Here is a 24,858-nt window from a genome sequence, read left to right as displayed (position 1 = left end):
AAAGCGGACAGTCTAGCCCACCTCCACCCTCGAGGCCTATTGGTCACCAGAGAGGCCCATGGTCTGACTCATAGGGGTTTTTTTGGTGCTAAAATACACATAATATACAATTTATCATTTCAACCATTTTAAAGTATACAATCCAATAGAATTTCACTCAGTTGTGCAAACATCACCACGATCGAGTTCCAGACCTTTTCCATCACCCCAAACAGCAATCCCACACCCGTGAAGCGGTCCCATCCCAGTCCGCCCCCACCCAGCCCTGGTCCCCGGCAACCACGGATCGGCTTTTGCTTATTCCAGATATTTCATACAAATGGAGTCACACACTTTCCGGTCATTTGTGTCTGAGTTCTTTAACTCAGCATAAAATGTTTCCAAGGTCTGCCCGTGTTGTATGAACAGCCTGAGTCAGAGCACCGTTCCCTCGGCCGAGTAATACTCCATTCGACAGACAGAGCGCAGCACCCTGACCCCCCTCAGCTGGTGGACGTCTGTATCGCCTCCCCCTCTGGCCGCTGCACGCAGTACTGCTGTGAACATTAGTGAACACTTCGGTCTGAACACCTGCTTTCCATTCTTTGGTGTATACACCCAGGAGGAAACGGCTGGATCCTACTGCCTCTTGGAATGTTGATAACCACAGAGCTATCTGCACCTTACTCTGCCTTTTTAGAGACAAGACTGAGTCCCAGCGAGGCTATGACATGCCTCAGCCCAGAACTGTAGGGCTGAGAGCAGGAAAGCGGTGCCCACTGCATGGCCACTTCTGAGGAAGTCCTACTCAGACGCCCCCTCCCTTAGACACAAGACAATAGGCTTCCCCCAACAGATTCACTCGGAGACCTAACCTGCTCCCACAAGAGCAAAGCCTTTGCTTTCTAATTATAGTCTCCCCAAATAGAAAAAGGCCATGTCAGAGGAGTTCTTTCTAAGGGAAAGAATTACAGATGGTTTAGTCCAGAAACAGTATTTTCACTGAAGAGCAAAACACATTGTGGAGAGACACGGTGACCACATACAGTCGCGGACATTTAAAACCCTCAGAATTCATGAATTACTGCTTCACCCTGTGAAGCGTCAGGCGGAAGAGAGCTCAGCGCGTGAAGGAGACACACCAGCTTTGCCTTCTGTGTCCTCACGTCCCCTTTGCCTCTTTCTGGTTAGAAAAAGTGAAATTATGTGATTAACACTGAATGACACTCGCCGTCACTTTCAAAAAATACACCACACAAGCAGATGGTCTAAGAGCGTGCTTCATAGACTCTGCCCATGGACATGCTGCCGAGGACAAGCCAGGAGGGTGCGCTCCGTCGTCCATGCAAATAACACTTCTCACCATCAGAAGCCTGGCCACTCCAGCAGAAGGACACTTCACGAGACGGACAGTGTGGTCGCTCGGCTTCTCTCGGCAAAGCCAGGCTCATCTGTTTCCCCCGCAACCCTTGGAGGTGGGCAAGTTTCTTTAGATGAGGGGGAGCTTGAAAGTGAAATTTGACGGAGGGGCTGGATCCCCAGGAGAAGGAAATAAATGCTGAGTTCCCGCTGCCTCCGGTTAACTTTGGCAAAGACCGAGCCACACTGGGCTCACGCTCAGGCATCCGTCCGCGTGACCTGAGGGTGGATCAGGAGCAGGTCCAAGACCCGTACAGTCCAGCTGAGCACTGCGGAGATCCGCATTGTGGAGACCGCCACCTGGGGTCCCCACCCCTAGGCGGAGGGACCACCCTGGCCACAGAGCTCTCAGGGACCTCTGCTTTCTCGGGCACCAGAGGCACCCAGGGACGGGGGCAGGGTCCTGCAGTCAGGGGCCACCTCTGGGACACCTCTGATGCCATCTGGGGTGATGCTGAGCTCTGGGGGCACGTGGCAGGTGAAGACTGTTCAGGTCTTCATTTAGAGGCCCCGCAACCTCCCGCCCGGGGTGTCATCCCAGCAGGGCTGAGGGGGCCCTACTGGATTTTACAAAGTGCCACCTTCTGGGAAGACCAGGAGGGTGTGGCTCTGATAAACCACTCTTTTCTAGGTTCCTGAGGGAGCCTGGGGGGTGGGGGGGGCGATGGGTCTGCAGGGACCAGCAGAGGGAGGTCCAGCTTCTGTTTCCTTCCTAAGGGGCCTCAATTCCCTCGATCGCCCTATTTTCGTGTGAAATTCTCCACACACCGCTTTTCCTATTCACACCTTCACCTTCTCTTTTATTTTGCCACTCCTGAAGAAGTTACCTTTGCCGTATTATAAAGCTCTAAGTGACTGACTCATGTTTACAGCATCACTGGAGATGCGTACAAACACTGAATTACTCAGATACAATTGTTCAATGTAATCAAACAAAAGTGGATATAGATAATAGTGATCTTTGAAATAAGCGGATAAATATATCATAGTCCCTGCTTTTTGCTTACTGTTTAATTAAAAAAGAATCTCTATCCTCAAAAAATTGTCTTAAAGAGACTTCTGGAACTGGCAATAATTCAACATCTAGCAAAACAGCCTTGACGTAATTCCGCCCTTAGATACCTGACTGTGTGGACTCTTGACATGAGAGGGAGGTACGTGGAGATCCCGTGCGGCGCTGATACGGGCTCCATGGAATCCCAGCCCCGCACGCTCCCGCTGGTGGGATCACCATGTGCTCCATGCAGTTCTGGCTGGCTGAAGCAGGTCATTTTACACGAGAGAAATCAACAAAACAGGACACAGCATGCTTCCTGGGGTACAGATCTCCACTGGGGGACTTCCAGTATCAGTGAAGCAATTTTCCTAGAAAATGTGAGCAACAATCACTAAGAAGGAGTCGCCAAGCACAGGGGTGTGTGTGGCGGGGGCGGGGGGATCTGGCTGCAGATCTACGGCTGAGCCCACTGGACTTTCAGAACACCCAGGACCGCTCAACTTGGAGAACCTGAGGTGTGCACTTATTCCCTGTGCCCAAGCGTGAGACTGTGGGGACGTGATGATGGCCTTCGCGCTCCTCCTGTCTCACCTGCTATGATACAAAACCTTATGTGGACTCCAGTCAATAATCGTGATAGATTTCAGCTAAAGAATAAGCACAAGAAAGGGTGTGGGGTTGTGGGGGTCGGGGAGGGGGAGAAGCTGAAGAAGAAATGCTCACGAGACAAAGAAAAAATGTACAAAGGACCAAGTCTGTCTCGGTTCCACCTGCGCACACAGATACCATGAAAGAGGACAGCCGCTTGGCTGTGTGCATCCTGAAGACTTTGAACAGTTTAGGCCCCCGCGTATAGTATGCAGTTTGGAATGATTTAAATTTAGGAAAATTAATCTTCAGGGAAGACATTATTTGTCAGTTGAACCAAATTATGTGAACAGAGTGGTTCCATCCCTGAGTCGGGAAGATCCCCTGGAGGAGGGCACGGCAACCCACTGCAGTATCCCTGCCTGGAGAATCCCACAGACAGAAGAGCCTGGCGCGGCAGTCCACTGAGCTGCCAAGAGTCAGACACGACTGAAGCAACTTAGCACGCACAGATGCATGTGAACAGAGATGTGTTGATGCTCAACCTGAGACAGAAAATAAAGACTCTTCCTCCCTCCTTTCCTCTCCAATTTGCAGTGAGGCAGGCATTTCCCAAAGAAACAGTAAGCACCTGTGTATTGGTCAAGGTGGTCTCATTAAGAACAGGGCTTTCAATGTGCCCGGCCCTCCGGAAGTGACCCAGTAAGGATCGATCCTGCTAACACTGCAGCAAGCTCGCCTTGTTCTTCCTCCATGGACTTGAGTGTCCGAGATTGGAAAAGCACATGAGCAGGGAGCAGGCACTTCTGCACCCACGGGGCCAGCAAGTCAAACAAAGCAGACGGCTTTTGACTTCTGATCCCACTGCACTCCCTGCAAACGAATCTACTTCAGGGACTGAGATTAATGAAAGGAAATAGCAGCTCAACGTTCATTTCTGGGTCTCCTGATTGAAAGAGCACGCTGCCTGCTTGCGTTCTGACTTCCAGGATGCTAAATCAACGCGGAACACACAAAGAAACCCACCGCAGCAGCCGAGTCAGAGACGGTAAACCACAGGCCTGTGTTTTCTTTCAGGGAGTTTGTTTATTTTACAAGCTGTCCCTTACGAAGCCCTCACTTGTCTCTGGAGCAGGCAAACGTCTCCTGACTCTCTAAGGAGAGGGAGACTCTCAGAGAGACTGTAACAGAAAGGCCACTGTGACCTTTTATTTGTACAGCCACAGAAGACTACAGGAACAACAAAAGCTGGGGCATCTGTTCTCCATGGGGAGTCGGAAAAAGGCTGCCCACGCCTCCCTTCTCCAAGCACAAGGCAAAACGCCCACCCTCAGGTTTCCTTCTGAGTTGCTCTGCCTGACTCTCCAGACAGGCTCTGGCTGTGACCCCGCCAGAAACCTCAGCCCCCGAGGTTGGGGTTGGATGTTTGGTCACCATCAAAGGGTTAATACGAATTAAGGTCTTTGCCCAAATCTTTCCTGCCAGTCACACGCCAGATCTGCATGTCCAGAAAACCAAATGCAAACTCTCCATCATAAACAGCAAGAAAAAGGAATTTAATGTCAGACGACTCAGGTGACCATTCCTCCCACCCCAAAGATGCAGGTGGCTATTTTCAAGGCTGAATATAAGCTAGAAAGAAAGGAGTATTTTTCAGAATAACCGAATTTGATGACTTAAAGCTCATTGGATTCAACCCCGCCCTTCATTCAACCGACGGGAAATTCTGATCTAAAGAAAGGAGAGACGTGCCCAGTTTTAGAGGCACCGCTCTTAGGATGGGAAAAGTGAAATGACCATTCCACAGGAGCCGTCACGAGAAGCTGGGTCATCTTAGTCTTTCCCTGATCAAGTAACAGGAAAACAAAATGATGGGAAGAAACTGAGCAATAAATAACAGCCTCCACCGACACCATGCCTCACCTCTCCCAGTCAGGTCCCTTCTTACACATAATCTCAGGATCATATTATTCTGAACGAGAGAGTTGTGGATAAAATAATACAGATATTCAAAGCACGAAAGACATTGTTTTGATTCAAAATGACTCTATTTTCAACTAACCATGAAACATTTCTCTTATGTCGGAATAAAGTTACATGTTGACTTTTCCAATTTTCTGATTTGCGTCTGCTCTTAGCGTGACAACCGCTAGCAATCATGGGAGAAAAACCCCACCGTGCCTTAGTTGACATCAGCATGAAAATCATAGTGTTAATGTCACCGTGTCTCACTCCAAAACAAACATTAAATTAAAGCTCACTTAATATAACTAAATTGCATTCAAAGACTTACTACTGAACCTACACACAAAATACGTCCCTATTAACAACAAACAAACCCTAATGTAAAATAAACATGACTGAGTTTAGGATTTGATACCTGTCTGTCTTTCTCTTTCTCTGTCTGTCTGTCTCTCCGGGTCTCTCTGTTTCTCTCTCTCTCTCTCCCCACCCCTCAACTGTGTATGACTCCAAATACTAACATTTCAATCTCTCCACTTCCTGGATGAATAATTTTGATAAATCATTGCCTTTAGAACAGTTGTGTGCGTGAGAGAGAAATGTAAGTCAATGTAGACAGTTATCTTACAAGCAAATGTCGTCAGTTTCAGACTTAGTATCTTTCAGGGAAATGTGTCAGTTTTGATGAATATTTCCTAAAATTCCTCTGAAAAATATATTCTTGATTAGCATAGGAATAAATATATGGATTGGTAGTTCTCCTTCCGATTTCTAGGATTTTACTCTTTGTTTCTGAATGATAAGGAATCACTTCTAAATAGTTACATGTTGAAAATATGAGCAGTCCCCTTATATTCTGAAAAGTACAATAAGGCTAATGACATCAGGAAAAAAGCTTAAAGCATATTTTTGGCTTATTACTCTGAGATCGGTATAATCCTTCCTTATATAATTTGCTCACTTGAAAGAAACTTTTAAAATTCTTGTGGAATATCTTTTCTTTTGTTTTAAAGTGCTTTTAATTGGGGCATTTTTTACAGTCTTAATTGAACTTGTTACAATATTGCTTCTGTTGTTACACTTGGTGTTTTGACCATGAAGCACATGGGATCTTAACTCCCGGACCAGGAGTGGAACCTACACCCCCCTGCATTGGAAGGCAAAGTGTTAACCACTGGACTGCCAGGGAAGTCCCCTGGAATATCTTTTCTTTCAAACTTTTTATTTTGAGACAGTATTAGATTCACATGATGTTGTAAGAAATAATACACAGAGATTCTTTTACATTCTTCATTTCCTTTCCCCCAGTGGTAACATCTCAAAAAACTATATACAATATCACAATTAGGAGACTCACACTGATACACTCTCCAGATCTTATACAGATTTCGCCAGTTTTACATGTACCCGTGTGTGTGTGTGTGTGTGTGTGTGCACACGTGTGTGCATATTTCATTCTACACAGTTTTATCACATATGTAGACTCAGGTGACCATGTAAAATATGCTTTTAAGCAGTTTCTGCTTTTAGTATTCCATCTTGGCTTTACTTTTGAGTGCATCCATGTCCGTCTCCCTCAGATTCTACGTCTACTTTATGGCTCTCTCTGTATCTTGGCTACGCTAACTTAGTCATCTCTTCTTTGAATTTTATTGCCTCATCCATGAACTCTTTCTCGCAGAAGGCTTTGTTTTTGGTTTGCTTTTTGCAGCACATTTATCCTTTCCCAAGACAAGACACAAACATAAACAGACATTCCAGCATACATTCACAGGGTTTTTAAAGACACCAGTGAGAATAGATTAATATAAATACTAAGCTTAAAAACTGTCATAAAAGTTCAGCCTTTAAAATTGGCTTATTAAAATATTTGTTTTTTTAAAGCCCAGATTTAAACTGCAGTTATGAGTTATAGTACTCCGCTCAGAAAGAGTTTACTTTATGATCTTTCTGCCAGGCGAAAGGGATCTGGCATCTCTGCCGTCTGTCCAAAATATAAAGAAGCAACGAGCATGAAAACTCAATTCTTTCAGGCTCAAGACTTGTCTGAAAAGAGTACAGCCCTCAGAAAACCTCAATAAAGTACTACATTTCAAATGACCTCAAACAGCCACTCTCAAAGTCCCAAGCTTCCAGCCCCCACTCTGGCCAGATGGGCAGCGAGATCTGCTTCCTGCAAGATGGAAAGAGTAACTACAGACATTTAAGGAAACGATATCCAGAAAGGTAGGTCAGCCCTACATCGGATCTTTTCAATGGGTGTTTTATAACAAAGTGTTGCCTATATTTCAAGTAGCTGGGTCATTCATTCTACTTCTTCCCGTGACCAAGCAAAAGGTCGATTAGGGTTCTGCATTTCCATTCTCCACAGGCAATTCATTTTCTTTCGAGACCAGCTAGCATTCCGAATGTAGCTGTTGACAGGTACCTCCAAGAAGTCAGTTTTCTGAAGAGAGGAAAAGGCTTACACGTATTGGATGGTTAGAGGGTCACCCTCTGTTCTCCAAAGTAACTAAAAGTTCTTAGGGAAACAAAGCTAGTATGTTGAGAGTAGGGACCTATGGGAAACCTGCACACAGTGCTGAAGTTAGAGAGATGTCTTCTTTATCCACAAAGCAGGGAACAGGAAAAATGTCCAGTAAGTAGCCACCTCACCCAGGTGCCTCTGACCATGCACTGGGACTCTGGCATTTATTGAGAAAACAGAAAACTCCTTTAGAGATTTTCTGCTTAGATAAACGCAGATGACTGTCCAAAGACACCTGATTTATTGTGTATTTGCATTTTTAAATACCAGGCCAAAGAAGAAGGTCAGGATAAACGTTAGCACCAGCCAAACTCAACATTTCCTGTGTCTCTTTGTACTAAGGGACAGTTTTGGCTTTTAATAGCATTGCTGCTCATCTCAACACAGACTTTCTCATGTATCTCAGCAGACACTAAAATCGCATACCACTGATGGGAAGGTCTAGAAATTCTTTACTAATACATACGCCTATGTTTTAACATTAACATAACCTATGTAGCAACATTTGCAGGAAATCAAACCAATTATGCCTGTATCTACACTCATACAGACGAACGGGTTAAAAACGTAAAGAAAGCAAAAGTTGGTCGAACACGCCTGATAGTAAAAACACGGCAAGTCCAGAATCATCCGTGTGTCAGCAATTCGCACATTTCCCTTCTCGTCCTGTACACTGTGGGCATCTGTCTACTAAGGAAACTGCTTTATCAGACCTAGTCAGTTACACTCAAGTATATAAAAGTAAATAGTGAGTAACACAAAGATCATTTGCTCTCCAGCTAAATGTGTTTCTCTCTTACATTTTGCAGATTTTTTCCCCCAAGCAAACTCTTTAACGCTTTTCGTTTATTCATTACAAATAATACCTTTCATTGCATATATTGTTCAGTTGTGATCTATGTCTGATAAGTTTCGGGAATGCAATTCTTTTTAAGTGAATTTTAAATGATCCTAAGAAATTCTTGCATTAAAGTAATACCTCTTGCTTTTGCTTTCAATAATTTTCTGGAGGGAAGCCTTAATGATAATTGTGTTGACATTTTCCTTAAACAAGGCTATATATGTGTACATTTTAAAAAGATGACCTTCCTCATCTGTTTGTTCTTATTTCACATGTGCTATAAACTATGCATGGTGGAAAGGGTAAATGGAATTAACTAATGGACGCTCATAATTTAGGCAGCAAAAACCAGAATTAATGTATTATCCCACTGTAGCATTTTAGTACTCGCCAATCCAAACTTTCTTTCCTGGGAAAATATGTGATTGAGACATTTTCCATCTGCTTTCGACAGAGATCGGAGAAGATCCCCATAAGTGACTCTCTACTAAAAATTCTTCCAAAAAAAAAAAAGCCTATAAAATAATTATTATCTTAGGGGCCTATTTCACAAATGAATGTTCAGTGGCACAGAAATAAAAACTAAAAAAAAGAAGAAGAAGAAGAAATAAAATCCACCTGTGCTAGAGGAGCCTTTCCTCCCCACAGCAAAAACATGTGCAGATATCATAGAGCACATAGGAAAGAAGTGGATATGCTTGGGAGAGTGGGCGGCTGCACGCCCGTGATTAATCTAAATTCCTTCTGTGTGAAGTGCAGACGCGAAGAAAAACCCTGCAAGATGAGCAGGAAAGTCCAACAGACCAAGGAGGGAGGGATTTTTAACTGGGCCCTCTCCCCACCAAAAATCGTGAGCCCTTCCTTCCATCGCCCGAGAGAAAGCCACGGTCACAGAGCCTTCTGGAAGAGACAGAACAGCATCTCCGCGGTTAGGGAAGGTCTGAGGGTCTCCAGAAGTGTCTGGTGAAAGGGGGCCGGCGCGGGACACCCCGAGCGCTCCCCTAGAGAAAGCGGGGACTCACCGGGCTCCGCGGCTGCACTCCTTCGCCGGCTCCCGCGCAGGCTCCCGCGCAGGCCCCCGCTGCACCGCCTCGCCTCCCTTTCCCCTAGCAAACCTGTTTCCCAGCCTGGACCCTTCGGACCGAATGCTCGGCCCCCACCCAGACTCTCGAGGGTCAAAGCTGGGGCCAGAGCCCGCCAGCTCCGAGGTCCACTCCACCTGCCTGCTGGCAGCCGGGGTTCCCCGTGGCGATGTCTGCCTCCGGCCTCCACGCTCGGGTCTCCGCGCCTCCGCCTCGGCCCTGTCCTCCGCCTTTCCGATGCGGACGGTCCTCAGCTCCCGTGCTGCACCGGCCCCGGCGCCGCCCGCGCGGGGCAGGGTCCTCCGGCTTTCCCCAGGCCAACAGAGGCGCCGCCGGTCCGCGCCTCTGCGCCTACCCGGGCAGCCAGGGCGCCGACGGCCGGGTCCCCGAGGCGCGGGCCGGGGTACCTGCACGAGCAGCCAAGGAGAACCGGGTGTCCGCACGACGAAAGCGCGCTGCCTCTCCCCGGGAACCGGGCAAAGCACCGTCAGGCCCGGCAACTTCGCCGGCGGCCTCCGCTCCGAGGGACGCAAAGAACAACTGGTCCTCAGCCCTTTGCCCCCGGCCGGCTCCAGGCAGTTCTGATGTCCACTCCCCCGACGGTCAACCACAGACCTTTACCCACCACTCCCACAGCACCAAGGATGGAAAATAACGACTGTCACCAGTCCGCCCGTTCCCGACCGATACCCTGCCTGGGAGCTTGCCCCAAACCACAGGGGTGCCCCTGGGACCTGGCAGCTTCCCGACCGACCCCCATCTCTGGCTAGGACGAAAGGCGCACCCCATCCTCGCAGCCGCGGCCCGCGGGCCTGCGCCCACCGCGCGCGCAGCACCTACCCTGGCGCGCCGGTCCGGACGTGGGAGGCGCGGCGCTAGTGGGAGGCGGACATGGACCACGCGCCCTCCATGCGCCACACGGAGAAGGCGTAGCTGAGGCGCTCATGGGCCACGTAGCTGCAGCTGGTCATCTTATTGTCCATCTCGTCGCTCTGCAGGACCTGGTAGAGGAAGTCTATGTACCTGGCGGCCAGCTTGAGCGTCTGGATCTTGCTGAGCTTGTCCGAGGGCAGCGTGGGGATGATCTTGCGCAGCGCGGCGAAGGCCTCGTTGAGCGACTGAGTGCGCTGGCGCTCGCGCACGTTGGCCAGGATGCGCTGGCTCTGCAGCTCCTCGAAGGACTGCGCGCTTGGGCTGCCCTTCTTGCCGCGCTTGCCGGGGGTCGGGCTGCCATCTTCGCTCGACTTCTTGCTGTAGCGCCGTTTCCGGCCGAAGCGCTTGGGCTGCCGCTCGAGCTCCTCCTCGCTGGTGCCCAGGCTGTCCACGGGGGACACGGGCGAGCTGGAGCCCTCCTCCATGGCGCCCGCCCGGCGCGCGAGGGGCTGGGGGCGCCGGGCGCAGAGCGCGCGCCGCTGGCCAAGCCCGCGGTCGCCGAGCACACGCTCCCCGAGTTGCTCGAAAGGCTCTGATTTCAAGGCCGGCTTGTGCAAAACCGAGGTCTCCGGGAGAGGAAGTTATTCTAACTTTTTTGGAAACCCTAGCCGGGCTGGGTTGCTAAATAGTTGTCAGTAGCGAGGGCGGCGCGCTGATTGGTCGCCGCGACCGGGGGCAGGACGAGTTCTGGGGCCTCCGCCGGCCGCCCCCGCCCCCCGGCGCGGCACTTTCAGTTTTGCCTCCCCCTTCGGCCCCGGCCGCGGCGGGCACCCGGGACTGCCCGGCCTTCGCGCGCGCCGCCCGCGCCTCCGCCCCGGGCTCTGACCGCTCTCCGGCCGCGCCGCGGGCTCAGCCGATCCCGCTTTGTCTGCTCCTTAACTGGAGATCGGGCCCCGCCGGGCTGCGGGGTCTCTCCTGCGGCGCGAGGGGTGCGGGAGGCAAGTCCTACCCTAGATGCGCTCCCAGGAGGTGAGGACGCGGCGGGGAGCCCCCGGGGACGCCCGGGCCAGTGTGAGCCTTTCCTGTCCCCGGGCGCACAGAGAGTTGGCGAGGTGGCCCGCACGTTCGGCCAGGGGAGGGGGACGTGCGGGACCAGTGGCCCCGTCCGCGGGCGGGCTGACACTCGGGTGCCCTCGGAGACGCGGCTACCTACGGCCGCGCCGCGGGGATCCTTGGAGGCGCGCGGCCCGCTTTGCCCAGCTGTTATATGGGAGGGGGGTGTCTCACCCCAACTTGCTGAGGAGCCCCGGCCCCCGACGCCCTTCGCAGGCGGTCCTTCTAAGTGGATTAAAACCTCAGCACCAGCACGCGCGCCTCCGCTGGAGCGCCCAGTGCCCACAGAGCCCACCTGCCTGGCCCAGCCTGGGGTACGAGAGCCCGGGGAAGGCGCTGGCTAGGCCGCGGGGCCAGGGCTCCCCCTCTGCGAATCGGCCGGGGACGGAGGGAGGTCTGGGGAGGCGCCCGGCCTCCCCTACGCTGGGCGCCTGCGGGCAGCCCTAGCGGCCGCGGCGCGGAGCCCGGCCCGGCTTCAGCGGGCGACCTCGGGCGGGGGCCGCCGGCCCCGCGCCATCTGGACGCAGAGCGCGGGCGCGTTTGAAGTGGTTCGGGGGCTCTTTGTTCGCCAGGCCGCTCTGGCTCGGGGCCTGGAGGTGGTTTACGGCCTGGATGCCTTTGAACCTATTCCCAGGTGAGCCGGGCTCAATTAGGCCCGGGCCTGAGCGGGCTGTCAGGCGAGCCGCGTGATCAAGAGCGCGCTGGGCCCTTTTATTGCAGTTGAACTCGTGGCCGGGGGAGCTCGGCCTCGGCTGCTCCTAGGCGGGCCGCGACCCCCGCGTTAAGAAACCCGAGGGCGAGGGCTGTGCTTGCGGCCGGACGGCTCAGGGCGGCCCCACAGCTGGCGATTGCAGGGCAGAGCAGCGGGGCGAGGCCCAGCACAACGCGGCCGCGTCCCGGCTCTTTGGGCTTGCAGTTTCTCCCGGGCGGGCCCGCGGGCCGCAGGGTCCTAGGACTGCAGCGTCCTGGGAGTCGCCGCGCCCCGTCCGCCCCGACTGACCGCCCGCCCTCTTTTCCATCTCTGCTATAGTCCTCACATTATCCAGAGCAGCGCTTTCCCTGTCTCTTTAAAAAAAAAAAAGTCTAAAATAAAAACTTAAGGAACAAAAGAGAGGGCGAGAAAGGCTCAGGGAGCGATCTGGCCTCCAAGGGCCCCAGCCTCCCCGAGGCTTGGCTCCTCTAAGGACGGACGTTCGCCTTCCGGAGACATTAAGAACTTGCTGCTCTTAACCTCCTCTGTGTCACTCAGTGTGGGGAGCCAGCTGCCAGAGCACCGCTTCCGCCCAGCTTAAATAAGTCCAGAGACATCCCTCCGCCCTCCGCGTGCCCTTGAACCCTGCGGTCTAAAGAGCAGAGGAGTGGGCCTGGTAGCCTGCTCCACTGGGCTGTCTGTCTCACTGCACTTGGGCCTAAGAATAGTGTCTGGCAGTTGGGGTCTAAGAGCCAGTCATGTACCTCAGCTGCTGCAGTAGGAGTGGGCTTGTGAGGGGGTGACAACTGGTGTCCAAGTAACACTGTTGTGTACAGGTAAGATTCTCCTGTAGGAAAATCCGCTTTAAAAATTTCTCCTTGAAAAGTTGCTCAGGAGGGCACAGGACAAGCCCTCATTATGCCACTTGCGCCCTTGCCTTGTACACGCGCGTGCTAAGTCGCTAAGTCGTGTCCGACTCTTTGTGACCCTGTGGACGGCAGCCCGCCAGGCTCCTCTGTCCATGGGATTCTCCAAGCAAGAATCCTGGAGTGGGGTGCCATTTCCTCCTCCAGGGGATCTTCCCAGTCATAGCACAACAAGGCTTAAAAGCATGGTTCCCGCTGTACACGGTGGGTATGGTGGACAAGTAGGTGCTCACTCTCCTTTGCACCCTTGTTCTACTGTTCCTTCCTGAATTGCAGGGGATGACAGGCTGCGAATGACCTCGCTCGGCCTTTGGCAGCCCTGGTCTGCAAGATGTCATCTCATGGGGTGTGGGAGGGAAGAGGGCCGCGGCCCTGCCTACCCCGTCCTTGGTGAGCCCAGGGTGGAGGTGCTTGATTGCTCCTGGTAATGCAGTGTCTGGTCACATCTAGAGGGGAGGGAAGGCGTCACTTTTCTGGTGCGGAACCCAGCAGCCCGGGGGGCTGGCAGAGGTGGCAGTGGCAGTCGCTACCCGATTCCAGCCCGAGTCTGGGGCCAGTTTTCCTGATACGGTGAGTTAAGGGCTCCACTTCTGCACCGCAGTTTGCAAGTCAGTCTGAACCACTCTACCTAGAATCTGTCATCTGTCCCACTGCAATTATGTCATAGTCCTAATAAGTTGTTTCCCACAGAAACCAGCCACAGTGTGGGCCCTGTTCTCTGCCAAAGAACCCCAAGTCACCCCCACTGTGGACTGGGGTGTGGAAGACAAACACCAGGACTCTCCCCGGGGGGGCCTTGTTTTCTTGACAATACTCACTGGTAATGTGAGATAACCCGGGCCTTTTCCACACATTTAGGAATGCCTTTAAGATCAAATCAACAACTAACTCACGCTCTGACTTTTTTTTTTTTTCGCGTGGAATATATATACCAAATTTCAATTTAAAAACAACACTGGAAAGATCAACAGTGGCCTAAAAAGAATGGAAAGGGAGAAGAGAGTGTAGGACTCTGGGACAGAAGCCAGTCTCCTCTGCATAAACCTTGTTTTGTAGATTTGACTTTGGAACCATGTAAGTGTTCTGCATTAATTATTTAAAAATTGAAGCAAAATGAGGAAAAAGAGAAATCCCTAAAAAGTCAAAAGCAAAATCAGACAGATGTACTTAATTTTGTATCATCTTGGTGGTTTAGCCAAGCAGGCAGGAATAATTGAAGATCACTTTAAACGCTGTGATTTGACTGCACGCATCCCTGGAGGGGTACACTGCAAAGGAGAGAGGAAAGAAGCGAATCAAGTCTGAATCTGTTTTCGGTATTCATATTCCTAGGAACGGGATTGCTGCTGTCATTCTGAAACTGTGAGCTGAAGCAAGGTATTATGTTTACATCTTTGAGAGTCAAGATTTCCAGCCTAAAAGAAGAGAGATACAAATATACAATGAAAGAAGTAAGAGCGTGTCTTGCTAAATTTGCTGGAAATATCAGTGTGAGCTCACTTAGTACTTCCTCTTAAATCATGCATCTGCTGACCCTGGCCATTGAAAAGTCACAGAAGCATTGAGTGACCCAGGGGCAGAGACCACCACTGGTGTCCAGTTGATGGTCTCTCCTTGAATAAATAGCTGAACTAAGGGCTGGAGCAAGACATGGACAAGGTGGACAGGGTGCATCTGTTTCACCAGAGAGCAAGGGAGCTTTCGCTGACTCCTGGTCTTGCTAGGATCTTGTCACTCACTGCACAAGAGCTTCCCAACCATGGTGGACTGGGAGAAGCTATCAACCAATGTGGTTCTAGGAGGTGTTGTTCAGTTGCTAAGTCGTGTCCAACTCTTTGCAACCCCATGAACTGCAGCACACCAGCCTGAGTTTGCTCAAACTCATGTCCATTGAGTTGTTGATGCCATGCAACCATCTCATCTTCTGTTACCCCCTTCTCCTCTTGCCCTCAATCTTTCCCAGCATCAGGGTCTTTTCCAATGAGCTGGCTCTTTGCATCAGGTGGCCAGAGGATTGGAGCTTTAGCTTCAGCACCAGTCCTTCCAATGAATGTTCAGGACTGATCTCTTTTAGGATTGACTGGTTTGATCTCCTTGCAGTCCAAGGGACTCTCAGGAGTCTTCTCCAACACCACAGTTTGAAAGCACGAAACTTTAATGAGCTTCACTTTAATTCATGACTCAGGAAGGCTTGTTTTCTCTCCCCGTCCCCACCCTTTTTAAATAGTTCCTTTGAGTTCTCATTGCCCTGTCTTGTTGGTTTTTAATCTTAAAATCTGTTACATACATCTTCTGCCCTCTCCTTCCCCCTCACCATCAAGCCCTGCTCTTCAGACTTTGCCTTTTCCAGTGGAGCCCAGCAGATCCTGTTGACTCTGATGGGTGCAGAGATAAAATGATTTGTGGTCACACTCTAATAAAAACATGCACTTTGTTGTACACTGCAGAGAGAAATGAACAGAAGACAGAAGAGCATCAGTACAGGCCTTTTAACTATCACTGACTGTGTGCTTAGCACCGAAGCTAGGAAGGGGAGTAGGAACCCCATAACAGAGACTTCACGATGCAGCACATCGAGGGGTGTGGTGGAGTGGTGAACCCAGGCTGAGAAGGGAGAGCACGGCAGGTCAGGGAGGCTGGGAAAGACATCAGCAAAGGGTGAGCAAGTCCACCAGGAGAGGTGAGGCTGTGAAAGAGCCATGGGTGCCCCCACTGTGGGTGGGCTCCTGCAGTTGGGAGCTCAGAAGATCAGTGGCCGCCACTCCTGGTTACAGGTGATACACATATAGCCTGTACCTGCTTAACCGAAAAAGAATTTGCTCACTCCTCGGGGAGCTCAGGCTCCAGCGGGCTTCAGGTTTAGCTGGACCCAGAGGTTTCAGTGATGTTGTGTCTCTCTGTTCCCTCTGCACCCTGCAGCTGTGCTTCCCTCTGTGTGTGGGCCTCACTCTGTCTTGGTGCAAGGGGGCCTCCCCCTTCTGCCTGAGGGTGACAGGCATCACTCTCCAGGGTCGTATCCCCCTGGGGTTGCATCGCTGATTCGACACAGTTTTCTCCTCCTGCTTCAGCATAAAAGGTGAGCATGGAACCCAATCTGGCTGGACTCCACCATGTGGCTAAGGGCCCTGAGAGTGGGTAGGTTCCCCTGGAAGAGACATTGGGCCCATGGGCAAGGTGGGATGCAGCAGCACCATGGATGAAGTTTGGGCCCAGGCTCTCCAGAGTCTCAGAAGAGCAGTTACCAAGGTTGGATTTCCTTCTGAAGGTGATGGAGAGCAAAACAGGGTTCTAAGGAAAGATGTGATGACCAACGTTTACTTTGAGAGAAGTTGACAGCCAAGTGGGAGGCTGTTGAAAAAGCCTAACCAGCTGACCCAGGAACAAAGAAACCGGGGAACCAATGGACCAGGGAAGCAAGGGACTAGAGAACCAAGAGACTGGGAACCAATGGACCAGAGGACCAAGGGACTAGAGGACCAAGGGACCAGAGGACCAAGGGACCGGAGGACCAAGGGACCAGGGAAACAAGGGACCAGAGGACCAAGGGACTAGAGGACCAAAGGACTAGAGAACCAAGGGACTGGGAACCAAGGGACCGGAGGACCAAGGGACTGGGAAACAGGGGACCGGAGGACCAAGGGACCGGGGAACCCAGGGACCAGGGAACCGAAGGGACCAGGGAACCAATGTAACCAGGGAACTGAGGGACTGGGAACTGAAGGAACAGGGAACCCAGGGACCAGGGAACCCAGGGACCAGGGGACCAAGAGACCCAGAACCAAAGGACCAGGAACCAAGGGTCCAAGAACCAAGGGACCAGGGACTCAAGAGACCCGGAACCAAAGGATCACGGAACCAAGGGACCAGGGAACCAGGAAAAGGCAAGGCATGAGGTGGGGAGGATGAGGAGGGATTTAAGAGAGAGAGGCTGCAGGATTTGATTCTGAGGAGGAGTCAGGATTCGATGTCCTGCCATTGACCAGGGTTAGGGCCAAGGTTAGTCCTTGGATTAGGGACTTGGCTTAGTTTCTTCCTCTCAGTGGGACTCAGTTTCCCCTCTGTGAAATAAGAGGTTGGGGTGAAAGATTCCTGAGGTTCCCTGAACATGACAGTGTCTAGGCTTTGTTTTCAGAAACTGAAATCCAAGTTTGGTAACATAAGCTTCTTGTCACACTTGGATGCATTGTGGAGTTTTAGAAAGGCAGGGGCAGGGTGGATACTTCCAGAACCTAGGGACTCTGATTTTCTTTAAGTAATGTGCAGGGGAGCCTTGGTGACCACACATGCCCTGACCCCTCATAAAGCCCTTGCCCTCCTGTGGCCTGGTCATAAACTTTCCTGAAAAGGTCATGTGAATTTATCGTCCCCAATGCTTTATAATTAGAAACTACGGTCTCCCTTCCACATGACACTTTTGAGTTCTAGCAGATCTTAAATTAAAACTGTATACATGTTTCAAAATGTTCTTTGGGAAACTTGAAATGCGCAAGTTGAAAATTCGATAAGGTCCTGAACGCTTATCTAAATAAACATACAAATTCGACCTCAAATGTTTTAGAGAACACATGTGGAATTAAATGTGTGCGTTAAAACTCTGATTATATCTTAAATGTAAAAACTCATCAAAGAAGTCTTCTAGGGGAAACACTTCAGGGTGTATGGCAAATTTCTCTTTTATAGAGGTCACCAGAGCGATGAGGAAGTGGGTTGCAGGGCTCTCCCAAGTGACCGGGAGACGGAGCGATTGGCTGCCCTTGTTTAAAGAAGAAAATGTGTGTTTGTGTGTGTGTGTTTACGTAGGGATAAAGGGCAAGATGAACTTCCCCAGGCTACACATTTTTTTAAGCGTTTTTAATTATTTTACTTGACTTTATGTTCCTGCTTCATTTCTTTATCTCGTGCTTTAGGGAAGATGGGTAAATAACAACCAAGAATGCCTCCGTTTCCCCTCCTTTTGGGTGGAAGTCTGGTCGGAAGCTGGTAGGGGCCTGAGTCCCACCCCAGGCTTCCCCCTCTAATTTGCCTTCCCCCTCCTTGGCTCTGCTGACTTTCCCTTCCTCCTCTTCAAAGAGGCCCTCACACCTAACTCCAAGGAGATGCTCTCTGAACTCGGAATATAAAGGAAAGCTGGTTTTGTTTTATTTTTCTGATGGATGCTCCCCCCTCTCCCCACTGAGGAACAATTCATGAACGATGATATCAAAGGATGGAGGTGTGTCACCTTTATTTCCCTGGGCCACACAGGAAGCATTTTGCCCATACATTGTACATCTTTTGAGTGTGACTTCTATACTCTGGATCCATTCTGAAATCTGTGGCTTGCTGGCTCATGGCTAAACAGCTTGGATCATAATCGATTATATTTTTGGCTGTACAGAGGTTTGCAGTTGAAGAGGAAAATGTTTGCACTCATTTTCCATTTTTACAGTCTTCATGTAAAAACTGTGGACTATTGTGTTTTTTAAATCCCACAGGAAAAGTTTTTGGATATACTAATATTCAAATGACAGCAATGTGAATGCAGATCCTCAAGTAATTAGGTGTTTCTTACTGATCAGACTGATGAAGAGCAAGGTGAAGGAGGAGGAGAGGAGAGGATGAAGGTGCTGGCTACGTTAATTAAGAAAGAAAACAAAATGAGAAACAGAAGCCAGCCTGCCAGCTCTCGTCGCTGGGGTGGGTGGAGAATGGTCCAGCTTCCCTCCCCACGTCCTTCTCTGGCTCCTTTGTGTGTTTGAGACACTGAGACCCCCAGTCAGTAAGCAGGTATATTTCATATACTCAAGCAGGAAAGTGGTTCTACGTTACGGCATGAAGAACTGGGTCTTTATCCTTTTTTGAAGGCACGTGTGTAAGCTTAGCCGCTCAGATGTGTCCGACTCTGCGACCTCATGGACTATATATAGTCCACCAATCACCTACCCCAGTAAACTGCACCCATTTTGAATTTAAAATGTGATGCCTTTTGACGAATGCGGAACCATCTCTTCAATGCAAACATTTCCATCACTCTGGAAAGTTCCCTTATGCCCCTTGCAGTCAATCACCTCCTCCTCCCCAGCCACCAGCACCCACAGATCTAATTTATGTGCCTGTTTTGCTTTTTCCAGAAAGTCATAAAAAGGAAGTTGTACAGGACACAGCCCTTTGTGTCTGGCTTTTTACGCTTAGAACACTGCTTTTTAGATCCATCCACACGGTGCATGCACGCTGAGTGTTCTGTCGTATGGAGACACTACAGTCTATTCATCCATCTGTCAGCTGATGGACGTGGTGGTTGTATCTGGCTTTTGGTGATATGAATAAAGCTGCCTTTAAGTCCGTTTTCTTCTCTCTCAGGTAAATACCTAGGAGTGGGATTCTTGAATCCTATGTAAGTAGATACTTAAGAAGAAACTGCTCAACTTTTTTCCAAAATGGCAGGACCATTTTGCATTCCCACCAACAATGTATGAAATTTCAGCTGTGGATGGCTATAAACAACAAACCCAAAAAAATAGCAAGAGTGGGCAAGGGTGTGGAGACATTGGAAGTCTCACAGCTTGCTGATTGGGGTGTAAAATGGCTCAGCTATGCAGAATGACAGTTTGGTGATTCCTCAATAGGTTAAATATAGAATGATCGGTGACCCAGCAATGCCGCCCTTGGGTACTAAATACCCCAGATAATTGAAAACAGGTGTTCAGCAAAGCCTGTACACAAATGTTTATAACAGAGTTATTCGAAATTGCCAAAACATGGAAACAGCAGAACTGTCCACTGATGGATGGACGGGTTTACCAAGCGTGGTGCAGCCACGCAACGGGATATTATTCAGTCTTTAAAAAGAATGAAGTACTTGTTGGGCATCACTCATATAACATGCTAGTGACAATAAGAAAAAAGCAGACTCACAGAGCCAGAGAACAAGCCAGCGCTCGCCCGTGCGGGTGGTGACGGGAGAGTTAGCGTTGGCGGAGTGGGAGGCACAAACTGCTGGGTGTAAGATGGGCTCAAGGATGTATTGTACAGCTTGGGAAATACAGCCAATATTTGGTAATAACTGTAAATGGAAAGTAACCTTTCAACATCATGTAACAATTCTTAAAAATAAGGAATGATATACTGATCTACAAAGTGGATGGACCTTAACAACATTATATCAAATGAAATAAGCCAGGGAAAAAAAAATCACGTATTGTATGGTTCCATTTATATGAAATGTCCAGAAAAGGCAAATCCATAGAGACAGAAATCAGATTAGTAGTTGCCAGGGGTTAGGAGGAGGGGATGTATTAATCATGTTTTCCATTTTCTGTATTTTATAATGCTTTGACATCTTGAGGCCTCTTGGGCGCAGAGAGGGACTGCCCCTCCCAGAGTCAGCCGATTCCTGGAGATAGCAAACAGCTTGCCTGAGGACATCCCTTTGATATGTAAACCAACCCAGATCATCTGTCTGGAACGCGGTTCCTTCTCTAAAGCACCCCAGGACCAGTTACCAACAACTTGGGACCGTCTTCAAGACCCAGCTGCTCAAAGCGTTTCACTCTCCAACCTGAAGTCTGCTCAACTTGCTACCCCACCGTGCCTTGCCAGTCCCGCACAGACCATGACACAGGCCCCCACCCACACGTCCCCCTCTCACCTACCCCATGACCACCCTGGCATGTTCTCCAGTGGCTCTGCTGTCTCTTCCCTTGAATCTGGGAGTATAAAAAGTTCCTGCTTCCTGACAGTCACATCTGTTTCTACGCGCCTCAGCTCACCTAATTAAAACAAACCCCAGGAACATTTAAAACGGGGCAATAGGAAGTGACTTTAATGTGTATAGGTTTACCGTTTGGATTGATAAAAATATTCTGGAATTAGGTAGTGGTAATGGCTGCTCAGCATTGTGAATGTGCTAATTGTTTCTAAGGGTAAATTTTATTCTGTATTTTGCATTTCTACATAGACAGTCATGTTGTCTCTGAATAAAATGTTTTGTATTCATTCTTTCTTATTATGTGCCCCCCTTTTTTTTTTCTTGTCTTATTGCACTGGGCAGGACCTCCATACAATTCTGAAAAGAAAAAAAAAATGTGAGCAGAAACCCTTGCCTTTTTCCCAAACGCAGGAGGGAAATATTCAGATTCTTGCCATCAAGTATGATATTAGATGTAGGCTTTTCATAGGTTCTCTTTATCAGGTTGAGGAAATTCCCTCCCATTTTTTGTTTTCTTAAAGTTTTTGTAATGAATAGGTGTTGGAGTTTGCCAAATTCTCTTTCTACATCTCTTGAGTTGATCATTTTGTTTTCTCTTTTAAAGTCTGTTGATACAGCAAATTACATTCACTGATTTTATATGTTGAACCAATTTTGCATCTCTCAGGTGAAGTCTGCTTAGACATGATTGATCATTCTTTTTATATATTGTTGGATTTAATTTGCTAACATTTTGTTAAGAGTTTTTATGTCTAATGTGGCTGTTTTCCTTTGTAGCATCTTTCCTTGGTTTGGACATGGAGATAATATCGGCCACCCGAAATAAGTTGGCAGGCGTCCCCTCCACTCGTATTTTCTGGGAAAGGTTGTGGAGAATGGATATTATTTCTTTCTTGCTGTACTCAGTCATGTCCAACTCTTCCTGCCAGGCTTTTCTACCCATGGAATTTCCCAGGCAAGAATACTGGAGTGGGGTAGCATTTCCTACTCCAGGGGGGATTGCACCCGCGCTCTTGCATCTCCCAGGGAAGAATACTGGAGTGGGGTGGCATTTCCTACTCCAGGGGGGATTGCACCCGCGCTCCTGCATCTCCCAGGCAAGAATACTGGAGTGGGGTGGCATTTCCTACTCCAGGGGTCTTCTCAGCCCAGGGATTGCACCCGTGCTCTTGCATCTCCCAGGCAAGAATACTGGAGTGGGGTGCCATTTCCTACTCCAGGGGGGATTGCACCCGCGCTCCTGCATCTCCCAGGCAAGAATACTGGAGTGGGGTGGCATTTCCTACTCCAGGGGTCTTCTCAGCCCAGGGATTGCACCCGCGCTCTTGCATCTCCCAGGCAAGAATACTGGAGTGGGGTGCCATTTCCTACTCCAGGGGGGATTGCACCCGCGCTCCTGCATCTCCTGCACTGAGAGATTCTTTGCGACTAGTGCCACCTGGGAAGCCCCGCTTCCTTCTTAAATGTTTGGAAATATAAGCTCATGAGGACATCTAAGTCTGTACTTTTCTTTGTAGAATCTGAAGAAATTCAATTCACCATGAATTTAATTTCTCTAACAGATGTAAGATTATTCAGATTATCTGTTTCTTCTTGGGAGAATTTTGGCAGCTGTGCCTTTAAAGAAATTGTTTCATTTCGTCTACCTTGTAAAATTTGTGAAGTTGTTAATAACATTCTCTAATCGTTCCTTCAATTTCTGTGCTATCTGCCTTATCCTTAACATTGGTACCTTATGTATACTCTTTTTTCTTCTTTGCTCTGTACAAGTGGTTATCAGTTTAATGCTTCTGTGGATTTTTTCCTATTGTTTCTCTGTTTCTGTGTTGTTTACTTCTGGTCCTGTCTCTGTTTTTCCTTCTGTTTGCTATGGCTTTAATGTGCTCTTCTTTTTATAGTTTTCTAAGTTGGAAGCTTGGGGAGTTGGTTCGAAGAGTTTCCTCTTTTCAGTATTTATTTGTGTTTTTGTTTATTTAGCTGCCCGGTCTTGGTTGCAGCAAGGAAGGTCCTCAATTCCTGCAGCTCTTGGTTGGGACATGTAGGACCTAGTTCCTTCACCGGGAATTGAGCCTAGGCCCCCTGCAAGGGGATTGTGGAGTCTTAGCCACTGGACCACCAGGGAACCTCCCCCACTCTTTTCTAATATAAGTAATTAATGATATAAGTTTCCCTGAAGCATTGCTGTACCTTCATCCTACAAATTTTAACATATTTTCCTTTCTGAGTATTCAAATTATTTTCTAATTTCTCATGTGTATTTTCTTTGACTGGATTATTTGTTGCTTAACAGTCAAATATTGGGATATCCAGATGTTGTTCTGTTGCTGGTTTCTGGGTTAGGTACATTACAGTTAAGAACATATATATATTTTGTACAACTTCAATCTTTTAAATTTTGTTGTGACTGGTTTTATGGCTGTATGTTCTATTTTGGTGAATATTCAGTAGACACTTGAAAATAATGTTGGGTGCAGTGTACTAAAGCATGTCAGTTAGTTCAAATTGATTGATCTTTTCAAATCTTCTACAGCCTTATTAATTTTTTGTATATTTTGTTGGTATCAGCTCCTGAGGGAGGAGTGTTGAAATCTCTTGCTATCTTTGTGGGTTTGTCCATTTTTCACTTTAGTTCTCTCAGCTTTTGCTGAATATATTTTGAGGCTCAGTTAGTAGGGAGAGACACAATTAAGATTATGTCTTCTTGATGGATTGGCTGTGTCCATTTATAAGGTCCCGCTCTTTCTTTGTAATAGTCCTTGTTCTAAATTTTAGTCTTTCTAATATTCATGTAGCCACTTCAGCTTTCTTTTGACTGGTGTTCACATGGTATATATATTTTTCTCTCTTTATTTTTAACCTTTCTGTGGCAATATACTTAAAAGGTTGTTGTTTTTTTTAAAAGTATATAGTTGTCTTGTTTTCTTTCCACTTTTACAATCTCTGTCTTTTAAATGGAGAATCTACATTTAATGTAACCATTCGCATAGCTGAATTTAAATCCATATCGTGCATCTTGTTTTCTATTCTGTTGCTGCTAAGTCTGCTAAGTCATTTCAGTCGTGTCCAACTCTGTGCGACCCCATGGACTGCAGCCTACCAGGCTTCTCCGTCCATGGGATTCTCCAGGCAAGAACACTGGAGTGGGTTGCCATTTCCTTCTCCAGTGCATGAAAGTGAGAAGTAAAAGTGAAGTCGCTCAGTTGTGTCTGACTCTTAGCGACCCCATGGACTGCAGCCTACCAGGCTCCTCCATCCACGGGATTTTCCAGGCAACAGTACTGGAGTGGGGTGCCATTGCCTTCTCCTTCTATTCTGTTACTTCATTCCTTTTTTCCTGTTTTTGAGTCTTCTTTCAGATTAATTAAATATTGGTGTGTATTCAGTTCTGCTTTACAATTGGCTTGTTTTCCTCTCCCCAGCTCTCTGTTGTTGTCCTAGGCTTCACAATACGCACCTTTAACTTACCATAGTCTGTCTCCAAATACCGTTTTCCGCTTCACACACCACTGCATGAAACTTAGAATGGTTTCTCTCCACTTTTCCCTCTCACTCCCTGTGCTTTCGTCGTCATACCTTTTACCCCCACGTGTGTGAAAAGCGCTGCCATATCACTCCCGTTTTTTGTTTTAGACAGTTGTTCACCTTTGAAAGAGATTAAAATATAATTTTACATTTACTCATCTGTACTAGTTCTGGCATTCCTCATTCATCTGTGTAGACTCAGATATATATCTGGCATCATTGATATCACACTTTCTGCCTGAAGAACTTTCTTTAATATTTTTTTTTTGTAGTGAAAGAAGATGAGGAAAGAATTGACTCAGTTGTAATTGGTCTTAAAAAGTGTCTGTTTTGCTTTCTCTTTTGAAAGGTATTCAATATTTCCAGTTTATAAAATCCTGGGTGGACAGCAGCTTTGCCTTTCATCTTTCAAAGATGTCACTCCACTGTCATTTGGCTTTAAAGTCTCTGACAAGGCAACTTCTGTAATTCCTATCTTCGTTCCTCTGTATACAGAGTATATTTTTTTCCCTCCAGTTTCTTTTAAGATCTTGTCTTTATCTTTGGTTTTTAAATATTCAGCTATGACTGGAAAAGGTCAGTCCTCATCTCAGTTCCCAAGAAGGGCAGTGCTAAAGAGTGTTCAAACCACCGGACACCTGCACTCATCTC

The 24,858-nt window shown here is 48.4% G+C and overlaps 1 protein-coding gene across 1 annotated transcript in view; it reads right to left on the bottom strand.

Moving 5' to 3' along the window:
• TWIST2 (twist family bHLH transcription factor 2) overlaps positions 1-10,886 on the bottom strand; it is a 52,390-nt gene extending 41,504 nt beyond the window's left edge. The window contains exon 1 of the mRNA XM_055587042.1: positions 10,236-10,886. Within this exon, the coding sequence (XP_055443017.1) occupies positions 10,271-10,753 (483 nt within the window). The 5' untranslated portion in view covers positions 10,754-10,886 and the 3' untranslated portion in view covers positions 10,236-10,270. The remainder of the gene's footprint in view (positions 1-10,235) is intronic.
• Between the last annotated feature and the right edge of the window lie 13,972 nt (positions 10,887-24,858).

This window comes from Bubalus kerabau, chromosome 6, assembly GCF_029407905.1.
Source record: "Bubalus kerabau isolate K-KA32 ecotype Philippines breed swamp buffalo chromosome 6, PCC_UOA_SB_1v2, whole genome shotgun sequence".
NCBI classification, from domain to species: domain Eukaryota; kingdom Metazoa; phylum Chordata; class Mammalia; order Artiodactyla; family Bovidae; genus Bubalus; species Bubalus kerabau.
Note: the sequence above shows the minus strand (reverse complement) of the source record. Positions and strands in the feature narration are given on the sequence as shown.